The following is a 25804-nucleotide window of genomic DNA, read 5'->3' as shown; positions in this document are numbered from 1 at the left end:
CATTAGTGAATGTGAAAAGCCCCTGAAGATAGACTGTTCATTTTGTTTAACTAGAGTTGTCTTTCTTTTTCAGACTTTATCATGCAGAAAAGGTTTCAAACACCAATCTAGTATTTATCATTAGCGACAGCCAACTGATGTGCCGCTCCTGTGACCCAAAACCATTGATGCAAGCAGAGAAGCCGGGTATCCTTTGAAGTCAGAACTTCTAGTGGCATAAACTGATGTTTGTTGACCAAATATTAGAACAGGACTTGGAGAAATGTGGCCTATTTATATACATTTATGTGACACACACCTCACTGTAGTATCTGAGCCAGCAGATGATTATTAAACACATTTTTTCTACAACAAAACATAGAATGGATGAAATAGGAATCATTTCAAAGTGTTATGAATTGTTTTATGCACAGATTATTTGATATGCTGGTTCCTAGGCTGTGTGTTACCAGACAAAAAATCTCCTGAAGCCCCTGCACTGGAAAAACTTGTCACTAGGTCAGGTGTATTGGGCGTTCTGGGTCTGCAGCCATTTTGAGTAGAGCTGACAAGGTAAAGAGAAATGTCTCTGCGGAGAACCACAACACAGAAGGCACAACCAAGACAGGGGTAATGGGGCCAGGCCCCACCAATAAATGTAACACTGTTTAGTGTGGCTGACATACTGCAGGGTGCCTGCCAGCAGGTCACTCTCCTGGGGCTGGAGTTGTTCTGGCCATGGAAGCTTCAGTACTGTTTTCCACCCAAAGGGCTTCTTACAGACTGCAGGAGACACAGAGGAGGGAATACAAGCCAAGCACAGAGCAGAGCCCTGCAGCGGGACTGCTGCCATAATAGCAGGAGTGGATAAAATATGCTTTGTTGCGCATAGGTTTGGGTGGGCAAAAAAAACCAGACTGCGGTAATTAGTGGGAAAACACTAAAGCTCTCATCAGTGTGTCATAAATAGAATTTCAGCAATGTAAAGCAAGCTTTTCTTTTCTTTTTAATAAAGAATTTAATACTTAAATTTAAACAAGGGAAGGAAAGGGATTTGATGTGTATTATAACAGGAGTTAAGTATTTTTTACATGGTTTAAGCAAGATTCGGTTTATTCTTTTAGAGGTAAAATTGTATCCCAATTCAATTTATATATATAAAATATATTAACTGACTGATTTGGGGCAGGGGATGATTTTTAGTAGCATGGAGGAATCTGTTTCTCTTGTGGGATTTTGCAGGATCTAAGGATTTTGTGGGTGGGAGTGGGATAAAAATGCAAGAAATAATGCGGGAGCAGGTGGGAGTGGATATTGAGGGATGGGATGGGAGGGAGATTAGAAAAATAGTCCTGCGCAGGACTCTAGTATAGAGCTTTTTGCACAAGTTCCCTCCAGCCTTCAGGGCACTATTCTAAATGATGGCTGCTTTCCCACTGTTGTCTATGGGCTGCTTAGGAGCATAGCTCCTCCGTCCCTGGTAAACACACACCATATGCATTACTGGCAGGAGCAGCATCAGGCAGCATATTTTGTGCCAGGGGAATTTTTCTTGGATCCTTTTCAGCCCTTATGCACACACTGAAGGGGGCCAGAATCTCACTGATTAACTCAGACAGTAGAAAAATATTGTGGCCGAAAATACATATTCCTGACATGCAAGGAGGTCTATGAGGAGAGATTTGCAAATCCACATAAAAGCATTGCTGCTCCTGTTCCTGATGATAAACCTGCTTATGGTGCAGGTGGTGGAAATCCCTCAGCAAAGGTGATACATTAAGTATCACATTAATTATAACACTGGAATTCCGTCTGTACTTTGGGTGAAAGGGAGGTTATATCAGTGGAAGCAGGCATCTGTGGCATGATAACACCATGTAAAAGTAGGCTGCTACCCTGACCAGCTTGGCTCCATTTCGATTTGATTAACTACAGTTACTGTCTACAGGTTATGTACCAGACCTGCTGCACAAAATAAAGTGAGTTTAATAAGAAATGGCGCAACTTCCCTATGGAACGCTTCACTTCACAGGGCTAGGGGCAGTAGATGGCAGCTTGGCCATCTGGCTGGGCATATTTTTCACTAAATGAATTGCTATCTGTATTCTTCACCTGAGCAGCACTAAGCTAAGCTTTCTTTTTCATAACCAGGGTCCATTGTGAAATGCAGATGTAGCATGAAAACACACAAATGGGAGGGATGACCTTTGAGTGCTATTCATCTGCAGGTGTTTATTAGGCTCTGCTTCCTGCTCTTTGGTACGGATATGCTAATGTAGATGGCCTTTTACTTTATCCACTCTTGTCACTGACTCTCCTTTCTCCCACGATATAAATCTCATCACATATACGGCACCATAGGATATGGCAGTGGATACAGCTAGGATGTTAATTAGGGAAGAAATTGGCCATATGTTGTCTTTTCATTTATTTATTTAACATTTTAGGCATAGGACCAAATACCATGCCATCTTGTACCCTGAATGCAGTAATCTGGATTGTCCCTTGCCTTGCATTGGGACTGCGCCACTGACTTGAATGTGGTTACAGTAACATTTGCTTTAATGGTGCAAAGGGAATGCCCTGAGTCTGTCAGCTCAGTTAAAATCTGTAATCTAAAATGTTTTAAAGCATTAGATGTTTTTGAAAAACTAGATTACATGGAAACATTAAAATAGAGACTGTGGAAAGTTATGAGAAACTTAACGCACTAGAAGTGTTACAATTGAAAAAGTGAAGCATTAACTTTAAGGTCTAGTTCATCCATGGTTTGTCCAGGGGGCTTACACCAGGGAATGGAATTTTCCCATTCTGTATGAGGCAGAATGGCCCAATGGACGGGGCACTACCCAGGTTTCAGGAGACCTGGGTCCTATTCCTGTTTCTACCATTGATCTGACACATGAACCTGAGTATGCCATTTCATCTGTTTCCCCTCGCTGAAACCCAAAGAAAGTCTCTTTAGACTTTCTGCCCCTTACTATGGGCATACACTGAATATTTACATTGACATAGCAAAGGCTCTCAGGGGTCTGAAAACCACACTCCTGAGAGATACAGTTAAGCCAAGCTAAACTGCGCTGTAGACAATGCTAGGTCGACGGAAGAATTCTTCTTCCATCAGCCTAGCTTCCATCTTTTGGAGAGGCGGACTAACCACAGAGATGGGAGAACTCATCACTATAGTAAAGCATCCTGTTTGTAGATACATACAGAGTCTTGCGGCATGTATCTTTATTATCTTTATTAGGAGCAATAGAAGGTTGTCCTTTGAGTCCTCAAAACAAAGCACATTTGGTGTCTATTAATGCTGTTTATTTTAATAAGTAACAGTGGGCTTTTAGTGTGATGCAACCAAGTTCATCATAAAGCCTGTAGCTGCCAAAGTATGTGTCACGGACAAGGCCATAGATGTTTGACACCACTCACGCTGCTTGTGATCGTAAAAATAAAAACAAAATGTTGCTGCTGCTAATGTGTTGTACATTGGGAAAAGAATGTTATATTCCTTAGCCAGAGATTAGATGAAGGGCCAAATCCTTGTGAAATGGTGAAGCAACCCAGATACAGAAAAGGGCCTGATGTCTGCTTTGATGAAGATAAGGGGGTAAGGTTGAACTCTTAACGCATTAAGATGCTGAGGTAGTTTCTTTCCACGTAATAGCAGTTATAGGAGATGTTTCAGAACAACAATAAAATCTGTGTTTTAGTATACCTGACATCTGATGACATAACCTATCTCTCATTAAACATACTGTTCTCCCTGAACCATAGTCACTTTATTTCAATTGTTCCATGATTAACATAAAATTAACAGCTGCTTTCTTATCTGCCTTTCTTGTAAACACTGCACTTTCACACATGATTCCTGGTGATAGTAATAAGTCAAGAAACCTAATGCTCTGCACATGATGGTGCCAAAGACAATGGCTTTGTCAAGCACTCAAATGGTTATCCTGGTTATTTCTCTGATATATAAGCTTTGTTCATTGGTATTTCTGAATTCTGAAAAGATACTTAGGGCCAGATTTTTAAAAGCAGCTAGGCACCTAAATATCTTTTAAAATGTGGACCTTAAAGCATTCTATTTCAGGATGTCATGCCTCTTAGGAATACTGGGGAAATGTGTCTTAATGTTTATTGACACTGTGGGTTAGATTCTCAGCTGATGTATATTTACATATCTCCACTGAAGTGAGTGAAACTATGCTCATTTACACTAGCTAAGGACCTGGCCTTCTGTGTGATATACAGTTTTCACTCTTGCCTTTTTAAAGGATAGAACCAAAGACAAATCCTTTCTGTGGGGAAGAAAAAATAGAGAGATAGTTAGTTAGCCTTTTCTCTTTTGTTTTTTAATACTGTATGAAATCGAGAAAAGCAATAAAAATATGTCAAATCTTAATTGATAAGTTGTTAAACTGTATGTTAACTAAAAATGCAAATTTCCGTGGTTACTCCTTTTATCCATAATGCTGTCTTCTATCAGGACCCAATCATGCAAGATGAAGAGTGCTCTCCAACCATTAGTGAAGACCGTGGATGTTAAGGTTACTTGGCATTTTGCAGCATTTGACCCCAAAACTAGATTTAATTTTTTTGGAAGCTGTTTTTCCACCAAATGAGTTAATAGTTGTAAAGGGTTTGCAGAATGCAATTTAGTAATACATTTTTAAGAAATATTCATTTTTTTATGGTTGAATACCCCGTCTACATTTCCAAACCTGTTCCCTTACTTAGTAGATGCATCTATAGAGGGCTTATATTCAGCCAAGAGAGCCAGACAAATAGTTTCTTCAAAGCAATTGCCAGTACCATTGTTTGACTCTGCTGTTACAGTATGCTGAGTCTGGATATAGCTTAATCTATGCCACTCTTCAAGGAGATCTAATGTCTCAAATGTTCATGATGCTTACACAAGCCTAAGACTTGTGAGTAAATGCATTTTCTTTCAAACCCACTTGTGTTCACAAACTAAGTATTATTTTAAAAACATTTTTTGATCAGCAAATGCAAAACAATTGGCTTCCACAGGGACTGAAAAAGAGTCCTAAATGTATGAAATTTTCCAACATCTATCAATCCAAGTGTTATTGTGTGTGAAAGTACAACTCTTGCTCACTAGCTTGATGTGCTAATCAGTGTGTAAGCCATGTGTTCTCTGTAACAGTGGAATATTTTGGTTAAGTTTATTTGCAATACTCACTGTGAATCTCTTGCTCTTGGGTGAATGCTTTCACATTAACTCTGCTAACTGCCAGCAAACTGCATGAAATCTCATCTTGTATGTCTTTTTTTCTGTGTTTTCTTTCCTTTCCTCTACTTGCTACTTTGCCCGTTATTAATAGGATCAGCCTATATGCACAACGAGTCGTGCCTCTGCCATGATGTCCGCTCCTATCTTCATTTTTCTGCAAGTTTTCATATGGTGTGGATGGTCAGTTACTTTCTCTAATTTTTATTTTGTTTTGGTTTTGTTCTTTGCATAAAAAAGTAGCAATCTCTTTTACTAACCAAGCCCATGAAAGAAAATGGAATGAAATGGGTCCCAAATCAGCAATCTGGAGCAAATTCCTGTAGCCATTGAAGGGAAAATTAAAAAAGCCCTGCCCAGAGCCTTGTAAATCAGAATTAATAGAACTATGGGGATCTCCCCCATATAGTCAGGAACCTGTCAGTTTTGTAGGGCTGCAATATTTGAGCTTCTATTCATATCGCTGTCATTCCCTTCCATGCTAGCCCTTCAAAATGTTTATTGCTTCCTATGCTCCTGCTAAAGATGAAAAAATAAAAGGAGGAAGAAGACCTCTAGGACAAACTTTCTGCACAGAAATAAGCAGAGGTACAAAGTAGTTGGAGGATACTACAGTTCCTGCAAATCTAAAACTATTTGTGGCAAAAAGTAACTGAATGCTGTGTTTAAGGTTTGCTAGAATCATTGCTCTGGAGAACATTAGGAGAAATTTACAGTGTCACCAAATCCATACAGACATTGATGATCAAAATAATAACACTCGTTTGTTACTTGGAATTCAAAAAAAAATTCTTGTTTCCTTTTTTAAAACTAATATCCAACAGAACACATTGTCATTAGCTAGTAAAGATACAAGAAAACTTTTTCTTCTAATAAAATGTGGATATAAGTTTCGGAACACAAGGGCCAGCCATGTGATTTAGAACACTAGTGTATGGAGACTTCAGGGTTCATAAAGAAAGCTCAGTCTTTTTCTCCATGTTATGTTTATTAGTTTGAAAAGTCAGAGCTACCATCATTGCTGCTGATATACGGAAGAACCGATGATCTGAGTAGCATTATCATAAAGCATGTTCCTTGCACAGTAGAAGAGTATCAAAACATAGCAGTATTGGTTTAACTTCTCAGCGAACCACTAGAGGGAGATGCTACCATGAATATTATCGTAAAGCTAGCAATGAAAAGAACAAATAGAATTGTTATATTACGATGGGAATTAAGTTTCAATGTTAAAATACAGTATATACATGAAATTTGTTTCCAAATGTTCTAAAAATATTTTCAGAGCTGTTTCGGATACTTCTTTTTGTATGGAAGGGTTAAGTACATAAGAGTTATGGTGATAGGGTAATATTTATAACTGGGTAAAAAATTTAAAACAAATCAGTAGTAAGAATTCATCTTCTTTATTGGTGTTAGTATTGGAAGAAGCTAAATCACCTGGACATCAGTGAAGAAAACTTCATGCTCAGTTTGATAGCTATGGTTTTTTTGAGTTTTATATAACACATTAAACAGTCTCATGACTAGCAAACGTAGGAAGTTGAATAGATGCAGTTCAAGATCGGGAGGAAGAGTTAATTAAAGTTCCTTTCCAACACCAGCCCCATGTAAATTGGAAAGACCAGATTCTGACACCCTTACTCATGCTGAGTAGTGCCTTGCTATACAAGTAGCCTCAATCAAATGAAGTCAAGTACTAGTCATACATAAGGTTAACAGGGTCTGACTATAAATTTAATTGTTAAGGGCCCAATCCTTTGTCCTGGAAATCAGTCCAGAACACCCATGGAAGCAAGCCCTTAAAGCATAACTTTAACAGATAGAGTCTCAGCAGCAGTAAATAGAAACTGGGCAAGTTGAAAAGTTAACTTTTTGTTCACCAGCCCGGCTTTATAATTTTCAGGTCAGGCTATCCTCTGGTGTAAATCTATATAGCTCTGTTGAAGTCCCTGAAGCCAAAACTGATTTACACTAGCTGACAAACTGGTTAATGAATTTTAGTTTTCTTTTTGTCTTCTCTTTGGGAGTGCATAGCAAAAGGGGTTGCCCCTGTTATGTATGTGTATTTGGTTGCATTTAAAAAAAAAAAAAAGAAAAACAACATGCAAGTATTTGAGCACCTCCTGTAAGATACTGAATTCCTTCAACTACCACTGAAGCCAATGGGAGCTGTGAAACTGCTTAGCATGTAGCAGGATTGGACCAAATTGAATTTTTCATTTGTGACATGGGCTACATGTGAAACGATCTACACATCACGGGACAGATCACTAATCTTGCACCAACATTTTTTTCCGATAGCTAGGGTGAGTGAGGTGACACATGATAGAAATGTGTTGTACAAGGAATTTGTAAGTCACTCCAGAAAATGTTTTCTAAAAAAAGGCATATAGTCTATCGATTTTAATACAGGAATTATTGAACAGGACAATCTGAAAGTATTACACACAGGAATTATAGCTCCATCTAGTGGCAGAAAATAGCCTAAACATTATGTATAACTAAGAATGGACCTCAAACTCAGTTGTACTTTGCTGGATCAAGCTTTCCTTGCAACATGCAGCTTTCAAAAAGTCTACTGTATATGTTAAAAGGCCAAGATTGTAAGCTCTTTGGGGCAGGGACCATCTTTTTTTTGTGTGTTTGTACAGCACCTAACCTAGTCCCATGACTGTAGCTCCTAGGTGCTACTGCAATACAACTAATTAATAATACTAATATTTTATAACATGAAGTTAAATTTAGTTATCGTGTGTGCTTCTGAAGTGTTTAACCATGTTTCCTTGACAGCTCAAGCTGTCTCCCAGTAGATTTAGATACATTTACTTTGTAGATATTGAACTAAGATGGTACTGTATAGTCAGAAAATAAGCCTACCTAAATTTATTGTAGTAGGACTGCCTAACTGGGGGAAAAAATGTTTGGATTTGCCTCTCTTCCCACTCTTTCCTCTTAACCCTTGATGTTGAGGAGAATTAGCAAGGGATTTTTGACTACAGGAAAGCTCACACTGCCAGCATGAGAAGAAACTGGCAAAAAAGGATTCTTGTCAGTCAGGAAAAATCCATACTACAAATGATTAGGAAAAAGGTAACAGAGAGAAATTGTCCCAGTTAAAGCATCCTGATTCAGGACTGACTAGTGTTATGAATTGGAAAACAACAGGTCCAGTGTCTGACAGTGCTGGCAGATGGGAAGAAGTGAGTGAAAATTATGTGTAAATAACAGAATGATTATGAAAGAAAGGGAAGTTCTGGGCAGCCTTCCACGAAGTTAAATTATTTGAAAAGGTTATCTAACCATGTTCTGGAAGAGGAAAAGAAGTGTGGAAGCAGCTTGCTATCAACTGATCTCCTAAAACTAACCTGGGGAAAAATAACAGACATGGCCATGACTCAGAGATTTTTCATCACTTTTTTGGACTCTTATGGATGCACTTACACAAGGAATCATGGGCTGAAGGTTCACAGGAAATTCCAGAACAAATAAGTTCCTTTTACAAAGTTGGGTGAGCGAGGGAAAATATTTTCTTCTGAGATATTTTGAAGACTCAGTAAGACTATGGCTTCCTTGAGTCCGATTCTGCTCTCTCCCCATTTTTTCACTCATGTGATTCCATTAATTTCAGTGGTGCAAATTTACATGTGAATCAGAATAGAATCAGTCTCTTGTTCATTCCTCCCCCCCCCCATCTCTTTCTTCAGCCCAGTTTATTTCCCATATCTACAAATTAAACAACGCTGAAGGTTCAGTGCATCTTCAAATCATAGTCTCTGACTCAAAACTTGAGCAACAGAGTACACTCATGACTTATTTATTGACCAGCAACCTCTGGAATTTTGAACTTCTAGGCACAATCAACAAACAAAACCTCAAGCCAGTAGAACTGAAGCTGACAAATGAAAGAAGTAGTCTTAGTAATGGCCACTGTAGGTAAAGAACAGGAGTAAACCTGAGGCATTTTCATTGCAAGAGAATGATAAACTAAAAAATTTAGAAGCATCTGAATACTTATTTAAAAATGGACTTCTACTAGCCTGGCTTGTTTTGACGGTTTAATTTCTCAGAGCAGTGAAAAACCGTAGGAACTCACATTTTCTCCTCTGAAATAACGCCTTGATTTTCCAGAGAGAGGTTTTAAAATCTGTCTGACAAGTGTTGTTGCAAATCAATTTTTTAGGTAGATAATGGTTAAAACACTCCACATTCAGATTAAGGATTTTTTCATAGCCAGGCATTTTGATGGTGCTTGAAATACAGGTCGGTCGTTTTATCTTATTACCTGCACTGGTAAGAGGACTTAGAACCTTGCAGGGAGATGCTGGCCGACTGTGGCAGGTGTGGCTCATTAACTCCACCCAGATATAAGAGACTGGCTCTTTGGGGAGAGGAAATTGGGATCTAGGATGGAGAAATCTTTGCAGGGAACCTTAGGAGGAGCAAAGTTCAGGGAGAAAATTTAGGATTAAATTTATTTTAGTTATGTGTTATTGGAGTGGCCACATTTGGACATAATACAAAGGGCCAGATCCTCATGCAGTATAAATCAAGGTAGCTTCAATGGAACTAAACCAGATTACCTCAGCTGTGAATCTGGCTCGGCAAGCATAGGTTCTGAGATCCTGAGACAGGAGCTGTGTCTTTATGTTCATCTTCTACAGCACAAATCAGCCTTTCCAACACTGAATAATGAGCTTTCCAATCAATATACTTTCAGCATTTCATTTTTGCAGGAGTCAGATATAACTTATTCCATCTGTGATGAGATATTTCAGAAGGTAAAGAGAGTGTGATTCCTTCTCCCCTGGATACAGAATAAAACCAGTGCAAAATCAAAAAGCTTTGACTGCTTGGGTGGTGCAAAGGGCTGTAAAGCTGACTGTAAAGCTGAGAATCTTTCAGGCATAAGAGGAAATCCTCAGGTGGTACTGAGTTGGTGTAGGGGTCTGGAGCACCTGGTCCTGGGTAGCCAGGCATAAATTACATCAGCCCTTTGGACTTGAGGAGCCATAAAGGTGCTATAAAGTTACCCCCTGCCTCCAGAGTATCAAGCGCACCTCAGCCAGACCAGGAGTTAGGGCTGGGATCTTAAGGACATCCACAAACATGTAAAATATTTCATCCATGACAGTTAAACCACAGGCAATTCAGGGTCATGTCTGGAGGAGAGAGAGAGGCTGGAGGGATGGTGCAGTCCAAGAGCTATGATCCCTGGTTGGCATAATGAGCCCTCGGGGGCCGCTATCAGCTGGTGCTAGTTAGTCAAATGCAGGGGTTGAAAGTGGCCCCTAGTCATCCCCAGAACTGGAGAACATAAAGGTGGCATTTAGTTTGGAAGACCTGAATATCAAGCCTTTGGAGTTTTCACCTGGTGTTCAGTAAGTCAGTATAAGATTTGGTTCCAGTGCCTGAATCAAGCAATAGGGATCAGAGAGGAGAAATTACCTCTCTTTGGTCAGGCAGAGTAAACTCATTCTGAATGCATGCCCTCAGAGACAGTACTGGTCTTGGTTATTTTTTGAAATAGGCTCCCTTCTCTTACTACAAAAATTTCACTGCTCTTCCTTTCTCCTTGCAGTAAAGTGGTGTCAGAAAAAAACAGTATTGTCAATGCAGAGAATTAAACACGTTAATTTTAGGCCTGATAAACAGAGTGTTTTAGGGCTCACTAGCAGTTTCACAAGTTATTTCTCATCTGAATGCTTGCACACACTGCATGTTTTATGGTGAGTGACCAAAGTGAGTCTGTATTTGTCGTTCCTTTTATAAGGGTGTTCTAGGTAGTACCTTCTACCGCACTTTATTTAAAAATCCAGATTGTTGCCTCCAAGAATTATTTTTAATGGCACTTTAGGGAAAACAATGTATCTGAGGCCAAAATCTATCCTGCAAATATAGTTCAACAAGTGAGAGGCTAAAATATAGATTATTTCACTAGAGATTTAATTGCAATGAATGCTGAACTATCTCATTTTCTTGCCAACAGGAAGATTCGTCAGACTGTGGTGGGGTCTCTGGACTGAGCCCATCACTGTGGTCTATGGTAGGAATCCAATTTGTCCTGCTTTGGCTGTTATCTGGCAGCAGACATTGCCAGTTATGACCCTGTCAAACCAAAACCTGCATAACTAATCAAGACCCTGCCAAAACGTTAGCCCTCCGTTTCATTTTCAAAGGCTCAGCTATTCAAACAGCAGAAGAATGGCAATGCCCATAATTTGGTATCAGTCTAGGTGAAAGATTCACAAAGGCACCCACAGGGGCTGCATGTTGGCGTGTCAGATCCTTACATTTGTGCGAATGCTGCATCATCTATGCCATCAGAACAGAATTCTATTATGTGCTTTATTGAGGAATCTATGATGTTTGTGTTCATTGTTGTATTGTTGATGACTTCATGTAAAAGGGCTCCCCTTAAAATAGCTTATGTATGATATGATTTCCATTTATTTTGATCTTAGCATTGAATTTGTTGCAGATCCTATATGCTTTTACCTGAACACTTGTGAAATCATATTTCTTTAACCCTACTTTATTATTGTATTAATGCCATTACAGTTGCTTTGAACATCAGTTGTGTCTGGAATATAAAATAGTTGGCACACTTCAGATTGTACAGAACAGCTTAGTGAATTCAGAATATTGGCTAGTCTTTTTCAGAAGTTCACCATGACTGAAATGCCTTACGAGTGGTTTACTCTGCCAAAATTAATCAAAATAGGTGGCCAGCTAAGTTTTGGTAGGTTCATAAACTGTTGGTTTTCAAAAATAAAAATAGAACAAAAAACAAAAGAAAGAAGCTACTGAATTTAGAAACGTAAAGGTGTTTGAAAGTTTGATGTTTTATCTAACCAAGTGATTTTCCTCCTGAACTCAGTGTCATGTCCCTTTCAGAAAGCTGTTAATTTCCATGTAATGATCAGCGCTCTCTTCACGTGCGGTTACGTAATGCTAGCCAAATCCTTTAAAATGCTCAAATGAAAAAAGCTTGTGAATACAAAATGTCTTTGTGATTATTGAATGTTGGTTTCCAAGGATATTTTGCATGATGATGATGCTACTTTTTATTGTTTTTAAGTTTGTTTTCTTGAATGGTAGAGTATAGTCCATTGAAAAGGTAACTGAGTGATTCTTTTGTTGTGTGAGAAACTGAACATTGCAGTGTGATGCAATTAAATAATCTTAAATAATATGGTTAAACAGAGCTCTGAATATACTGTGCAATGAAAAAGCTGAGAAAGTAGCATACATTTAGTTGGCTGGACAAAAGGGATGAGATGGATTTTATACAGATTAGTGCTCTCACATGAAAACCTATGTACAGATATTTTAAGTATATAAAAATCAGATTTGACACATTTATTTTTGAAGAGTATATGTTCTGAGATTCATACTAGGTTCCCCTTTTGTTTTCATGGCACAGTAACACCCCTTAATGTTTAAACTCCTACTGTTGCTATTTTATCATGAAAATAGCAAGTTAAACAGAGCAAGATTTCCTGGCTGCTGAAATTAGAATGTAATCCAAACAAATGGGGAGCCTTGAATCTATATGTATGCACATTGATACTTGATTGTGAATAATAATAAAAAACAATTGTTTTATACAACCTTGTGGTGATACAAATTGGTGCAGTAAATTATATTTCACTGTAGCATAGTGTACATGCAAAATATGATTTGCGCTCTTTTCAGAACTAAACAGTATTGCAAAACAGCTAAACCAATGAATGTGTAACTCTGCTGATATTGTGCAATTCTGCTAACAGCTGCAATATGCAAATATTTACATGGTACAATACGTTATTTAGCAAAATGAAAATGCAGAGTGTTGAAACGTATATGCTGGCAAATAACTGCTATAATCTTGAACATGTCAAAAGCTTCCAGAAATTATTGGGCATGCATTAATATGCCATGAAAATTGAAAAAGCCACTCAAACTTATGGTGTGGCTTACGAGATGAAATGACTAAGTGTAGCTGTGCCTATGATTAGTTGTTTGTTTTTTCACATTACCCTTGGTTCCAGCTGTGTATGGTCCCATTTTTAGGATTACAGTGCCAGGTAAAAGACAAAATCTATTGTTTAATTATCACATTAAACTGTTTAATATCTCTAGTAAAATCATGTGTTTAAAAGTACAGTTGCCTGAGTCTGATGATGCCAGTTTTTCCCTACTGAAGATGAGCTGATTTCGACAGCATAGGAGAGGAGAATTGGGGACCTTTCCCTTCCAGTAGCATTGCTGGAGTTCCCTTCATCCTCCCCATTCCTTCTTAACGAACGGAAAATGTCAACTGTAGTTTGTCCAACTCTGGAGCTCCATTCTGTAATCCCCTACACGCTGCAAATAAGAATCCTCTTGGAAGGAAGGGGTTTGTCAGATGGGAGTGATATTTATAATGTTTGTGACTCTAAAGCTCAGCTTGCTAAGACTACATATTCATTTGTATTTTGCTTTTTTTAATGACTTGAAAGGTTATCAATATAATAAGTGCTGTATGTTTAAATATTTCCACTTAGTTTCCCAGAAGAAAAGTGCTCATGGAAAAGTATGATGCTAACACTTCCAGAATAATGTGGAGTGTAAGTGTTTATACTAGGTTTGCTAACAGAGATGGGCCAAATCTCAAATTACTTACTGAGACTTTGATTCTGCCTTGTCGGCATAGCCCATAGAGGCAGTTGGTGCAGAGCCATATTGCCCCCAGAGAGTGTATCAACAACCCCTGCCTCCTCCCTGTCACTTTTGGGCTACCATGCAACCCTGGGAAGTAGGCAGGGAGTAGCCCTGGCACAGCAAAGGAACTAAAGTTCTTAGTGGCCCTCAAATGGCCAGGCTTCTTATTCCACCTCCAAATACAGATCTGCATACGGGCCTTCCCCAGGCCAACTCCTATTGACTATGGGTGAGATTATCAAAAGTGCCTAATGATTTAGCAGCACAAGTCAATGGGACTTGTACTCCTAAATCACACTGATGCTTTAGAAAATCCCATTCTGTACAAGTAGCTTTTCTTCCACAGAAGTTTTGCCTGTGTGGTGACAGAATGAAAACTCATGATTTGGCCCAACTATTGTTCTTCATAAGGTTTAATATTTTTAAAATTAAAAAATTGAATTTTTGCTGCTGTTTGCAGAGAACAATCTATTTTCTGATTGTATGCAAATGACATCTAATTATTTAAGGTTCAAAATGCATTATATAGACACATATATTTGTCAGAAGAGCAAACAACATTGTGAACATTATCTAAATCACAAATTCTAACTCTCACATAACAGATTTGTTGGTAAGAAGAAAAAAAAGCCCCCTCAATCCTAGCCTTTAAAATTGAGAGATTTAAAAGTTAGAATATCTTGTAAAACTGTTTGGATGTTTTTAGTTACCAAATAACAAGCTGTGTTGATATTTGTTTTAAAGCCTTTAAACAGCACTAAGGGATCGAGACAAGCTGTTTGAACTTTTTTAGTTTACACTGTAGCCACACAGCCTATTGTATATCTGACAGTTAACCACAATTCAAGTCATCATAGCACTGTACTATACAACCAAAAAAATGTATAAGGACTCAACATGAATGGCTTCTTTCTTATTTTTCATTTGAACAACCAGCATTACTGCCAAAACACTGACTGAAGTCCATATTTCTAACAGGTTTTTAACATGACATAGTTAGCAAGTTTGATTGAAGAGATTTTTAGGTCCTGTACCTTTAAGACTTTAGTATAATCTTTTTCATGTTTCTAATGCTTGAGGCTTTATTGCTTAACTTGACAAAAACAGTGTTGCTGCCATTTGTAAATTTTCCTATAATCCTTTTACTAACTTTAAATACTAGCCTTACTGGGTTCAAATAGGCAGTATCCCTTTTAAGTGACCTTTGCAACCCAAGTGTTACTTGCTGTGTTTGACAGTTTTCAATATCTTTTAAAGGACATTCAGACTCTTTGTTCCCTTTTCCACTGAAGCTCAGAAAGCCTAATTATTATTATGTCTTAATTTCAAAACACTGTATTAATCCCACCAGTCCTGCAAATTCAGATGTTAATCCTGCTGGTAATTCAGAATTCTAGTAATGCTGGCAAGCTACTGCAAAAAACTCTGAGATGTTTTTTAGACTGTCTACTGAAGTCTAAATGTCAGTAACCCCTTTTGGAGTATAAATCTTTACCCTAAACCTTCATCTGACATCCAAACCTTTAGCAAAGGCCACATTTCTTTATTTTTTCTTTTTCTATACCACAGTGTTAATATTGTTAAATATTCAATGTACACTATTGTAAAAAGACTACAACAAAGTGTCTGAAAACGATTCCAGAGTTTCAAAAAGTTGGCCTCGCCCTCTTACCAGCATTTCTGTTTTTTTTTTAAAAAAGGATCATCTTGAAAAAGTAATTTCACTGAGACTAAAGGGATACTGTCTTGTTCAGATGCCATGAATTTGCGATTGTGGTCTGACAAAGCTGTCTTCTCTTCTTGTGTTGTATGGAATGTCTGGATCATGCTTTCTGGGATATTTTTATTGAGATGCTTAGTGTGCATTCCTGCAGAAAAAGGCCCCTGACTGCTCTGACTGGGCAAACAGGTCTTTTCTCCCTTTTATTGTGTTCTCCTGACACTTTTGTGGAACTTGACAAGTCTGGAAAAAATAAAATAAAATTTTGTAAAAATTTGTACAATAATGTTATTTAAAAAAAAAAAAGTTTATAATCCTAAAAATGTTGTGTTTAATTCTTGTGCAAAAACAATATATTCAGAATAAAAGTTTATCATTTAAAATCAAGATCAAGTCTGGATTTGTTGTCAGCTTGAACAATAGCATGTAAGTAGAGCCCATGGAAATTTCTGAATAATTACCTGTCATTTTGAATATGCTTCATAACTGCAGAATCTAAGAAGTTTTTTCCAAACCACAAATGGAGTGTTATGCCCCAAATCCTATGAAAAGTCAAAAAAAGATGTGCAGTGAACGCCATTTTGTACCTTCAGAAATCACCCTCTTAGCTTAATGCTTTCATTAAAAGAAAAGTCTCTGGCTGCAAAATCTTTAGAAAGTCGAACCAAATGTAAAATTGCAGGCTGTGTGCCTGAGTCTGCAAAGAACCTGAAACAATCATGCTGAAAATTGTGATTTTCTACTAATTCTGCCCAGGATTACATTGATGAGATCTGAGAGAATTGAAGTTGAGGATTACAGTTGTATTTTTTGAACTGGAAGAGAGATGAGCCGGAAAGAACTCAAACACAGGTCCCTCGCATGTAACACTTCAGGACAGTACATGATACTGCAAAGCAGCATCCATAGGTCACAAGCATCAACTATAGCAAACATTTCAGTGTAATTGTATTGTTGTCGTATTGCTAGAATAGATTTGTCATGTTGTGCTGTATGCTGAGTGCCATGAAAATGAGGCACATATAAAAAACAAAATTTTGTTCCCAAATTTCACAGAGCTCCTGATACAAGTTTTTAGTTGAAATTGTAGTGTTACATTCTGTAGTCTTTCTGAAGCATTGTGCATCTATCCAACATTAACTATAGAATTTTCTGTTTCCGGCTTCTGCACACAAACCTGACTTCAGGTGTCTAGTTTGATAATGGCTGTGCCAGAGTGAGACATTTTATATTGGTCACCAATGCAAATCAAGGCTGTTCCACCGTATTACTTTGAGAGATGACTTTACACCATCATGTTCATAGCTTTGCTACTAAAATCTGAGAAAATCAAAGTTACGTGATAACTATGTATATAAATCCCATACTGCCATATTTGCTCAATGTTCCTTGCTATGCTTGACTGAGCAAGAAGCACTCCTGTAACTGATAATCCACTTCCTCGACCTGATCAGTTTAACCAATCAGGGTCCAAAACCCACTGGAGTATTTCCATTAGGTCCCATTGGGCTTTGGGAGAAGCTCCAGAAGCACCAGTTGTGACATAGGCACTAGTTTGTTTAAGATCTGAATCAATTTTGACTGACTCATTCATACTCCCCCTTTTCCCTGGTTCAGAGGGAATATGGTCATTTTGTGTCCCCCTTCTCTGATAATAATGCTGAAGTCCTTCATTGGGGGTAATTTGCAGTTATTTTAACATGAATAATAAATTCTGAATTCATTCTGGGGGTGGGCGGGAGATATTATTTCTTTATTGATCAACATTGAGTAACTAGCTGAAAAATAAGTCCAGTCAATTTAATGTACATAAATAGCTTTCCCAACTCCCTCCATCTATGCAACTAGCACAACTGAATGAGTACTAATTGTAAGAGGAGAGTGACTGGCAAGGTTGGAAGGTCCTTAGCTGTGTTCTGTTGGTGAGCTGAACTCTTAAACATGTTAAGGAACATTATTTAGGTCCCTTCTACATGAAAAACTGCAGGCATGTCATAACTGTGTCTTCTGGTTGGCTGTATTTATTGCATGTTATGGATCTCTGATGCTGGTTATTAATGCTTGTGTGTGTGGAGAGATGGTGACATTATTTCCTTGACAGCAGATTGAGAAGTCTTATACCAACACTTTTATTCTCGATAGATAAAAATCTAGTTTGAAACACAGATACTTCAACCTACAGTGGATTTTTAAGGGTGATGCTGCTACTGCTGCTTCAGCAAACTCTCCAGCGTGGACTCAGAGCAGCCTGAAAGGCCTTAGCTTTAGGAGTGTGGGTCTCTGGAAGCAGAGGAGTTGCCTCAGCCAAGGGGCGGGTGTGACCGAACAAGAATGCAAACAAAGGTTTCAACCGAAGAAATATTGCTCATTTATTTATTCATTAGTAAAGAACAAAGTACATAGACATAACTAATACAAACACAAAATCAGAAAAAGATACAAAGAGATACAAATACTCTACCATGCATGTATTCATTTCTTATGGTGCAGACAGATGGTTGCTTGTAAACTATGTTTACAGACAGATGGTTGTTTGTAAACTCCTTGTTAGCTTATACAGACAGATGGTCATTTGTACAATTTCACTACTTATTGCCTCATGTTTACAGACAGATGGTCGCTTGTAAAATCCTAGTTACTCTTCACAGACAAACAGACAGATGTTCGTTTGTTATCTTAAAGCAAGTGTACTTCCATATATTACCAAAAACGCTTCTCTCCTTAAGCCCCTTGGGCCGAGTCAACTCTGATAAGTGTTAGCAATCCCTTGGATGCTGCTGGTTCATAGAAGGGCTCAGTCCAGCTACCGAGGATCCCAGCAGGCTGCAGTCCAAAGTGCAACTGACTTTCTGGGCTTAAGTACCCACAGGCTGATCACCAAACTTATCAGCTTGATCAGTATGTAACCAACCAGTGAACAGTGTCACTTTTGAGGTCAGTTTAACCAATCAGTGAGCATTTCTGCTGAGTCATCCTGACTTGTAGGCACTTTCAAGTGTTACTTAGCCGGGTAGTCAGCTCTGATCAGCTTTTGTTTTTATGTCTGCCCTCTATTTGCGCTGTGCTAGTGCTCAGACAGCCCTTATCAGGTCCTTCCAGCCCTTTTCCCGAGCTATATGCTTTACTATTCTATCTTAAAGCACGAAACCCATTAACTATTCTTTTTATATTCTACGTCCAATACCATCAGAGTGGCCTTTAATTTCACGAATATACTGCATTTGCAGCTTTTGCCATTTCTTTCATGCCATATTCTTTTACATTTTTGATGCCTTTGGCAGCTGTTTTGCAGAAGAAATGTCGTGTATAGAGCCTGAGAGGTGGCTTTTTCCTCTAATGACAATCTGTCAAGCAGTTTCCATACACTGGATTCGTTAGTTCATGGTTGATATACAGGGCAAGGAGTAGAATGGCAGTTTCAGTCTTAACATGTATGGACTGAGGTTAGAATGTTCTTGTGGTCTCAGCCCCCATTTTGTGGTTTAACTATTGAAAAATAAATGCCCTGGAGCATAATTTTATATATATGTTTTGTCTGGGGAAGGAAACAACATTATGTTTAGAGTGCTGACTCATAGTTAACACTGTGGTATGGTATGTGTGGTTAACATACATTTAGTACTTTGAACGATAATCCAAACAATTTACACTCACCATAGTCAGAATTTCCAATATGATCTCTTATAATTCAGCATATGTTTTTTATAACAACTATGAAAACAATATGCAGGCAGCTAAAGCTTTGTACAGATAGACTCAGTCTAGGAATGTATTTTTATTATTATTGTTTTTATAGATTTGGAAATTGAGCCCACCCTCACTCCATCCTGCCCACCTACAGTTAGGATGAAGGATTACAGAATTTGTACACAAAGCCAGGGTATATACAAGGTGCAGCACAAGGGCTAGATGCATCCTGTATTCTCATAAGATATGTGTCTTGTTGACATCTAGCTAGAACTCCAAGTTGAGGACTAAGACCTGGTGACTTTCAAGTGCCTGAGTGATTTTTGCATTCTGAATTTTGTATCTGGGTTTTATTTCTGTAATAGGGCAAACCAAAATGCTTGACCAAACTTTGGTTTGTGTGTGTCTACTGAAATGTTGATCTGGATATAAAATTAAAGGTTCCACCTCCACTTCAACTATCAAGAAAGATTTCAGTAGGTGTTAATTTTTTATTTGCGTATATATTTGTATCCCAATTAGATTCAGATTGTGGGCCCTTATCAAGTTGTCATTGTTGCCTTTGGTCTCACAAGTTTGGACCCCTTCTGTGGTTTTCTGTGTGGCATGCAGTATTAGACGAATAACTGCATGTAAGAATTTCATTGTACTGATTAAAGGATTTCACACAATGTGATTTTTTTTTTCATCTATATTTGAGCTAACTGTTTTACATGGTAACTGGCTGAGATCTGAATGAAAATCTACCTTGGGAGTTGCAAAGAAAGATACCTTCATTGTTTCCAGAAGAAGCTGATATTACAGAGTTGCATGGAAATCCAATTTTTATAGTTAATCTAGATTCACTCTTCTGTAACTGAGAGCACTGACTCTTTTCACCACATTTGAGGCTTTCAATGTTCCTGCAACTTAAAATATAGCTGATTTACACAGTAAAAGGAATATCAGAATCAGTCTTCAAACTGCAGTTAGAAAGTAATGTTTGTAAGGATTTCTTTTATTTCAAAAACCTAAGATTGAGAAATTTAGGTTTTAAAAGCAACTAATTTAGGTTTTAAAAGCAACACACACACACACACACACACACACACAAACTTTTTTCACTAGGAAGTTTACTATGCCATCATTATTCTGCCTGCAGAAGCATGCTATTTTTAATATACATCACTATAATAATTCTTCAAAGCTTATGTATGCCCTATTTAAAAAAAAAACCAAATATTTAGCTAACTCTATTTTGCCACATGTTCATAATAGGGAATGAATACTGAATGCACATACATGGCCTCTTCTCTTATGCTTCATATTATTATTATATCTGTGAAGAGTTTAGTGGTTTTAGTGTGCAGGGGATTTGACAATATTATTTTGGTTCCAGATAAAGTGGGATTGGTAGCTCCTGAATTACATTTTCAATTTCAAGTTTGAATGCTTAAAGCAAAATTGGGCCATACCAGACCAATTGGACCAATGATGTTTTGGTGGGCTTATGTTTAAACCATGTGTAGCTGGGTTCATGATTCAGTATCTAGCCACAATGGGGTTAGTGAAGGACCAAGCCTCCGTCTGAAGTTTATTGCTTTCTTGTTTTGTGACCCTTATCGTCGTTTGAATTTGATTGATTGTGGGTTTTACAGTATGACTAGAGTGACATAATATGGTCTAGTATGGCTAACTGCAATACTAGTCTATGTTGTTAAGCTTGAAGAGGGCACCAGTAAACAGAGTTACTAAATTACACTATCAATTGACTCTGCCTGAGTTTTCTAACTTTGATCCCTACAGTCACCTTCATCCATATTTAAGCATCTCAGACTTGATCCTACAAGATGCTGAATATTCTGGCCCCAATCTAGCAAAGCTCATATATGCATGCATCCAGCCTCAACTGTCAGATGGGCCAATCCCTGCAGCTCACAGCAGCTCCTGTGACAGGAATTGGTACAGGGGGTGTTCAACGCGTCTGAAAAACAGGCCAGTTTGATATATAAATATGGATTTAGCTGCCTAAACGCAGGGACCCAAGTTAGAAATCTTCGGCTGAGTGCATTGAAAGAGTCATTTAGTAACACTGTTTAGTAGTGTCTACTTGAAGCTTGACAATATAGAATAGTATCGCACTTAACTAACCTACGCCATATCCTAGGCCTACTGATCAATGGCTCGATGTCTAGTTGACAGCCGGTAACAAGTGGAGTGCCCCAGAGTTCAGTCCTGGGGCTGGTTTTGTTCAACATCTTCATTAATTATCTGGAGGATGGGGTGGATTGCACCCTCAGCAAGTTTGCAGATGACACTAAGCTAGGGGGAATTGGTAGACACGCTTGAGGATAGGGATGGTATACAGACTGACCTAGAAAAATTAGAGGATTGGTCCAAAAGAAAATCTGATGAGATTCAACAAAGACAAGTGCAGAGTCCTGCACTTAGTACAGAAGAATCCCATGCACTGCTACAGACTGGGGATTGACTGGCTAGGCAGCAGATCTGCAGAAAAGGACCTGGGGGTTACAAGAAGCTGGATATGAGTCAACCATGTGCCCTTATTGTCAAGAAGGCTAAAGGCGTATTGGGCTGCATTAATAGAAGCATTGCCAGCAGATTGAGGGAAGTGATTATTCCCCTCTATTCAGCCCTGGTGAGGCCACATCTGGAGTATTGTGTCCAATTTTGGGCCCCACGCTACAGGAAGGATGTGGACAAATCAGAGAGAGTCCAGCAGAAGGCAACAAAAATGATTAGGGGGCTGGAGCACATGAGGAGAGGCTGAGGGAACAAAGCTTGTTTTGTCTGCAGAAAAGAAGAGTGAGGAGGGGATTTGATAGTAGCCTTCAACTACCTGAAAGGGGGTTCTAGGGAGGATGGAGCTAGACTGTTCCCAGTGATGGCAGATGACAGAAAAAGGAGCAATGGTCTCAAATTGAAGTGGGGGAGGTCTAGGTTGAATATTAGGAAACACTTTTTCACTAGGGGAGTGCTGAAGCACTGTAAATTGGGTTATACCTAGGGAGGTGGTATAATCTCCATCCTTAGACATCTTTAAGGTCCGGCTTGACAAAGCCCTGGCTGGGATGTTTTAGTTGGGGTTAGTCCTGCTTTGAGCAGGGGTTGGAATAGATGACCTCCTGAGGTCCCTTCCAACCCTAATCTTCTATGATATTGTGCCATTAAGGCATGGCTGCATGGAGTGGAGTGAGCAAGGCCGAGCGCTTAGCTTTGTGCTGATATGCAGAGGGGAGTGTGCCCACTGTGCCACCTATCAGGAGATGCAGCATGCTGTCCACTGCACACATCCACCTCATATACCTCTGCCTCCTTCCCACCCCATTTGGCTGCAAGAAGAATTAATCCCAATGCTCAGGAAACTGCAGGTCCTTGTGTTCTCCTAGCCCCTTGGACATACAAGGAAGGACCAGAACTAGCCTGACCCTCTATTTGACAGTGTTACTTACTATCAACCAAAGCAAAGACCCACAAATGAAATACATGATCAAAGTTACAAATCATGAAACTTGAAATATATGTCCAGGGTGTCTGGTTATAGTTATGCTGAAAGTAATATAATCTTTGGCAATGTAGGCAGATGTCCTTTTGGAAACACAGAAGGGCGTGATTTTTTTCTTAAATTTTGCTGCTTCAATAGGTTATTTAAAAATGTTCAACGTCGGGACCACCTTTGAAAAGACTCCTTAGAGACAGAGAGGTTATAGCCGTCTAACTTATGTCGCTATGGAATTGAGGAAAATGCAGCTGCTGGAAAAAGACTATATTCATCTGAATATCTTTAAAGTGATTTCACTGATGTTATGTCTCATGGTTTTAAGATGCCTGATTAATGTTTTTAAGGTGATTCATCTTTGGTTCCCCTATTGTTGACCCAGACTAAAGAAAACATGATATCTCCTTAAAAGAGAGAAAAATTGGCTGAAACATACATTTATATATTTCAATTAAAAATAAATGCAGTTCTGAACTATAGATGATAGAAGGTAAATGATATATATTTCCTCTTTTTTTTTTTTCAGATGGTTTATCCCCAGCAGAGCAAAGCTGAAAAGTGTGCTTTTTTTATTGCCTTGCTCTTAACTGGCTGGGTTATGTCCGCCTTTTATTGAGTCAGTTAAATAATAATTGATTCCCCTATTGTCTCAAGCACTGTGATTGACAGGAATAGAGCTGGCTCATGTATCTCTTTATATGCATTTTAACCAAATTCTTCAATGATTCAATTATTTCTCCTTCTGGACACTGGATTTCATATAGCAACCCAGGGTAAATATAAAATCAGATACGTTGTTCAGGAGCTTTCCCACAAACAGTGCTTATTATTTACAATTTGCCTTTTTTTCCAATTATCTTGAAATTGAACCTAGTGCCCTCAGTAGTGTTGCAAATAAAATGGAGGGGAGTGCTCAGAATTTGGCCCAATGTCCCTTTCAAATGAGCATTGCACTTTGTTGCTTGTAGATCTGTACTTCCATTCACATTTGCTAAGAGCCACACCTCAAGGGCATTTTGGTGACAAACTCCTGTTGTAAGAGAGTAAGTTACCTAAATACCTTTGAGGATCTGGGCCAAAGTCACTATATGTTGCTTAAAGTTTTCTTTTTATCATTTGAAAGCGCTATTTCCACACCTGACATTTTCACTAGGAAGTTAAACAGAGACCACACAAGCAGGTAGTATGTGATGATGTGGTGTGCTATCTAGGTTTTCATGGGATCAATTCTGAGGAGCTCTGTTGCTCAAAATAACCTTTCATATGTACCTATATATACTTACACATATCTCGTATAGAGAGAGAGATGATTTGTGTGTGTTAATTGCATTTATCAGGGACTTTAATCTCACCGTTTGCACCCTGCCCACAAACCTATCACTCCAGAATGACTTACGACATTCCAAACCCAAGAGCAACTTTGAACAGCTGCCATTAAGAAAAATATCTTGTCCTGTCTTTGTGTCTTATCCCCAAAATTGTACTGAGTTGAGGTGCGGAATGGGCAATAGCTCTTCGCTCAGTGACAGGTTGATAGTCTGATAGCACTGCCTTTGTAGGACTAGAAACAGGAGCATTATGCTAAGGCAAAGGGGTGATTCCCATCTTTCAATACAACACTTCTCTCTCTAACTCTGAAGTTCCAGAGATATTGGTCATTAAACTTGTAACATCATTTATGGGAAAGCATTTTGAGGTTTATAATATGTGGCATGCACGTGTGTATATATCTAACAGGAAGTCATTTGACTGACATACTTAGTTATGCATTTGCTTCAGGGCTTTGCTGTATTTATAGGGATTTGATTTGCTTAAATGTTCAGTTGAGTTTTTAGTTAATACAGTGTTGTCTGCATTGTGGGTTATATTACTTAGAGCTCTCTCATTGCTTTATTCAAACTACTCTCTACTTCTTAAATTCATAATTAATTTGGCTTATTTAGCATTTAAGTCAGACACATTCATGTTTTTTTTAAAATAAAATACACCATTATTTTGAGTCAATATTTCAAGCAGTGAAATGAAAACAACAACTTTTTTTCCATGGGAAACAATTTTCTTTCTGACAATTTATGTTCCGTTATTTCAACATGTTGCAACGCCATGAGCAAACTGCTATTTAAAATGTTAAGATAGCTGCAAACTGATGCGTTACTCGGTGATACAGTTTAGTTAAATCAGACCTTTACAAGGAAATGCAAATGAAGTAGATACTAAACTGTGGCAAAAACCTATAAGCCTTTCACAAAGGGGTCCTTTATACCAGTTCCACACCCCTATTAATATTAATGAAAAGAGAACCCTTTTGTTAATTCCCATCCCTGTCCAAAACAAATCCTCAATCTATAATGTCCACTAAGGAGTAATATATTTCAGTTTGTAGGAAGCACAGATGTTGGCTGAGGTCCATGGATGAAGGTTGAAGAATGATTCCTGAAATTAAAGAGACACTGCAGAATGCTGGTAATGTACACGTCCAGCCACTCGTCAATTCAGGCTTTCTCACTTGGGGGTTGTTCATATATGTTATAATCTAGATGTAAGAAAGAGAAGGTTACAACCTGCATAATTTGAAATATTTTTCAAGAGTAAGTGGGAATGTTAGCACTGGAATAGAAAAATAACAGCATCTGAATTATTTTTAAACATGTTGATGAATACTGTGAATTTAATTCAGTGGCAAAAGTACTGTCCCAGTTGGTGTGGCTGCACAAAGTGGGGGAAAAGATGTTAGTTTCTTCTTTTGTGTATATCCTAGCAGGAGCAAAGCAGGTCCCACTCCTAATGCTCTCTTTGGCACCAAGAGCAGGGCTTGGGTAATGAAGCTGCCAGGGCCATACTCCTGCACCTTCAGACCTGCCGATGTATGACAGGAGCAACTGTAATGGGTGACAAATGCCTGAAATATGGAACCACCTGACTTGTGTTGCACACTGCAACCTCATTGACAGATTCTAAAGGTTTGACTAGAAAGTCTATT

The 25804-nt window shown here is 38.4% G+C and overlaps 1 protein-coding gene across 7 annotated transcripts in view; it reads left to right on the top strand.

Annotated features, from left to right (window-relative positions):
- The window catches only part of CACNA2D1 (calcium voltage-gated channel auxiliary subunit alpha2delta 1), a 623614-nt gene extending 607589 nt beyond the window's left edge, over positions 1–16025 (top strand). For all 7 annotated transcript variants that reach the window (XM_067564557.1, XM_067564550.1, XM_067564549.1 and 4 more), the window contains 3 exons: positions 74–186; positions 3504–3586; positions 11223–16025. In XM_067564557.1, coding sequence (XP_067420658.1) covers positions 74–186; positions 3504–3586; positions 11223–11339 — 313 coding nt within the window. In that variant the 3' untranslated portion in view covers positions 11340–16025. The remainder of the gene's footprint in view (positions 1–73; positions 187–3503; positions 3587–11222) is intronic.
- The last annotated feature ends 9779 nt before the right edge of the window (positions 16026–25804 follow it).

The sequence above is a fragment of the Emydura macquarii genome, unplaced genomic scaffold (assembly GCF_026122565.2).
Source record: "Emydura macquarii macquarii isolate MOO-44397 ecotype Brisbane River unplaced genomic scaffold, CSIRO-AGI_Emac_v2 contig_2636, whole genome shotgun sequence".
Lineage (NCBI taxonomy): Eukaryota > Metazoa > Chordata > Testudines > Chelidae > Emydura > Emydura macquarii.
Note: the sequence above shows the minus strand (reverse complement) of the source record. Positions and strands in the feature narration are given on the sequence as shown.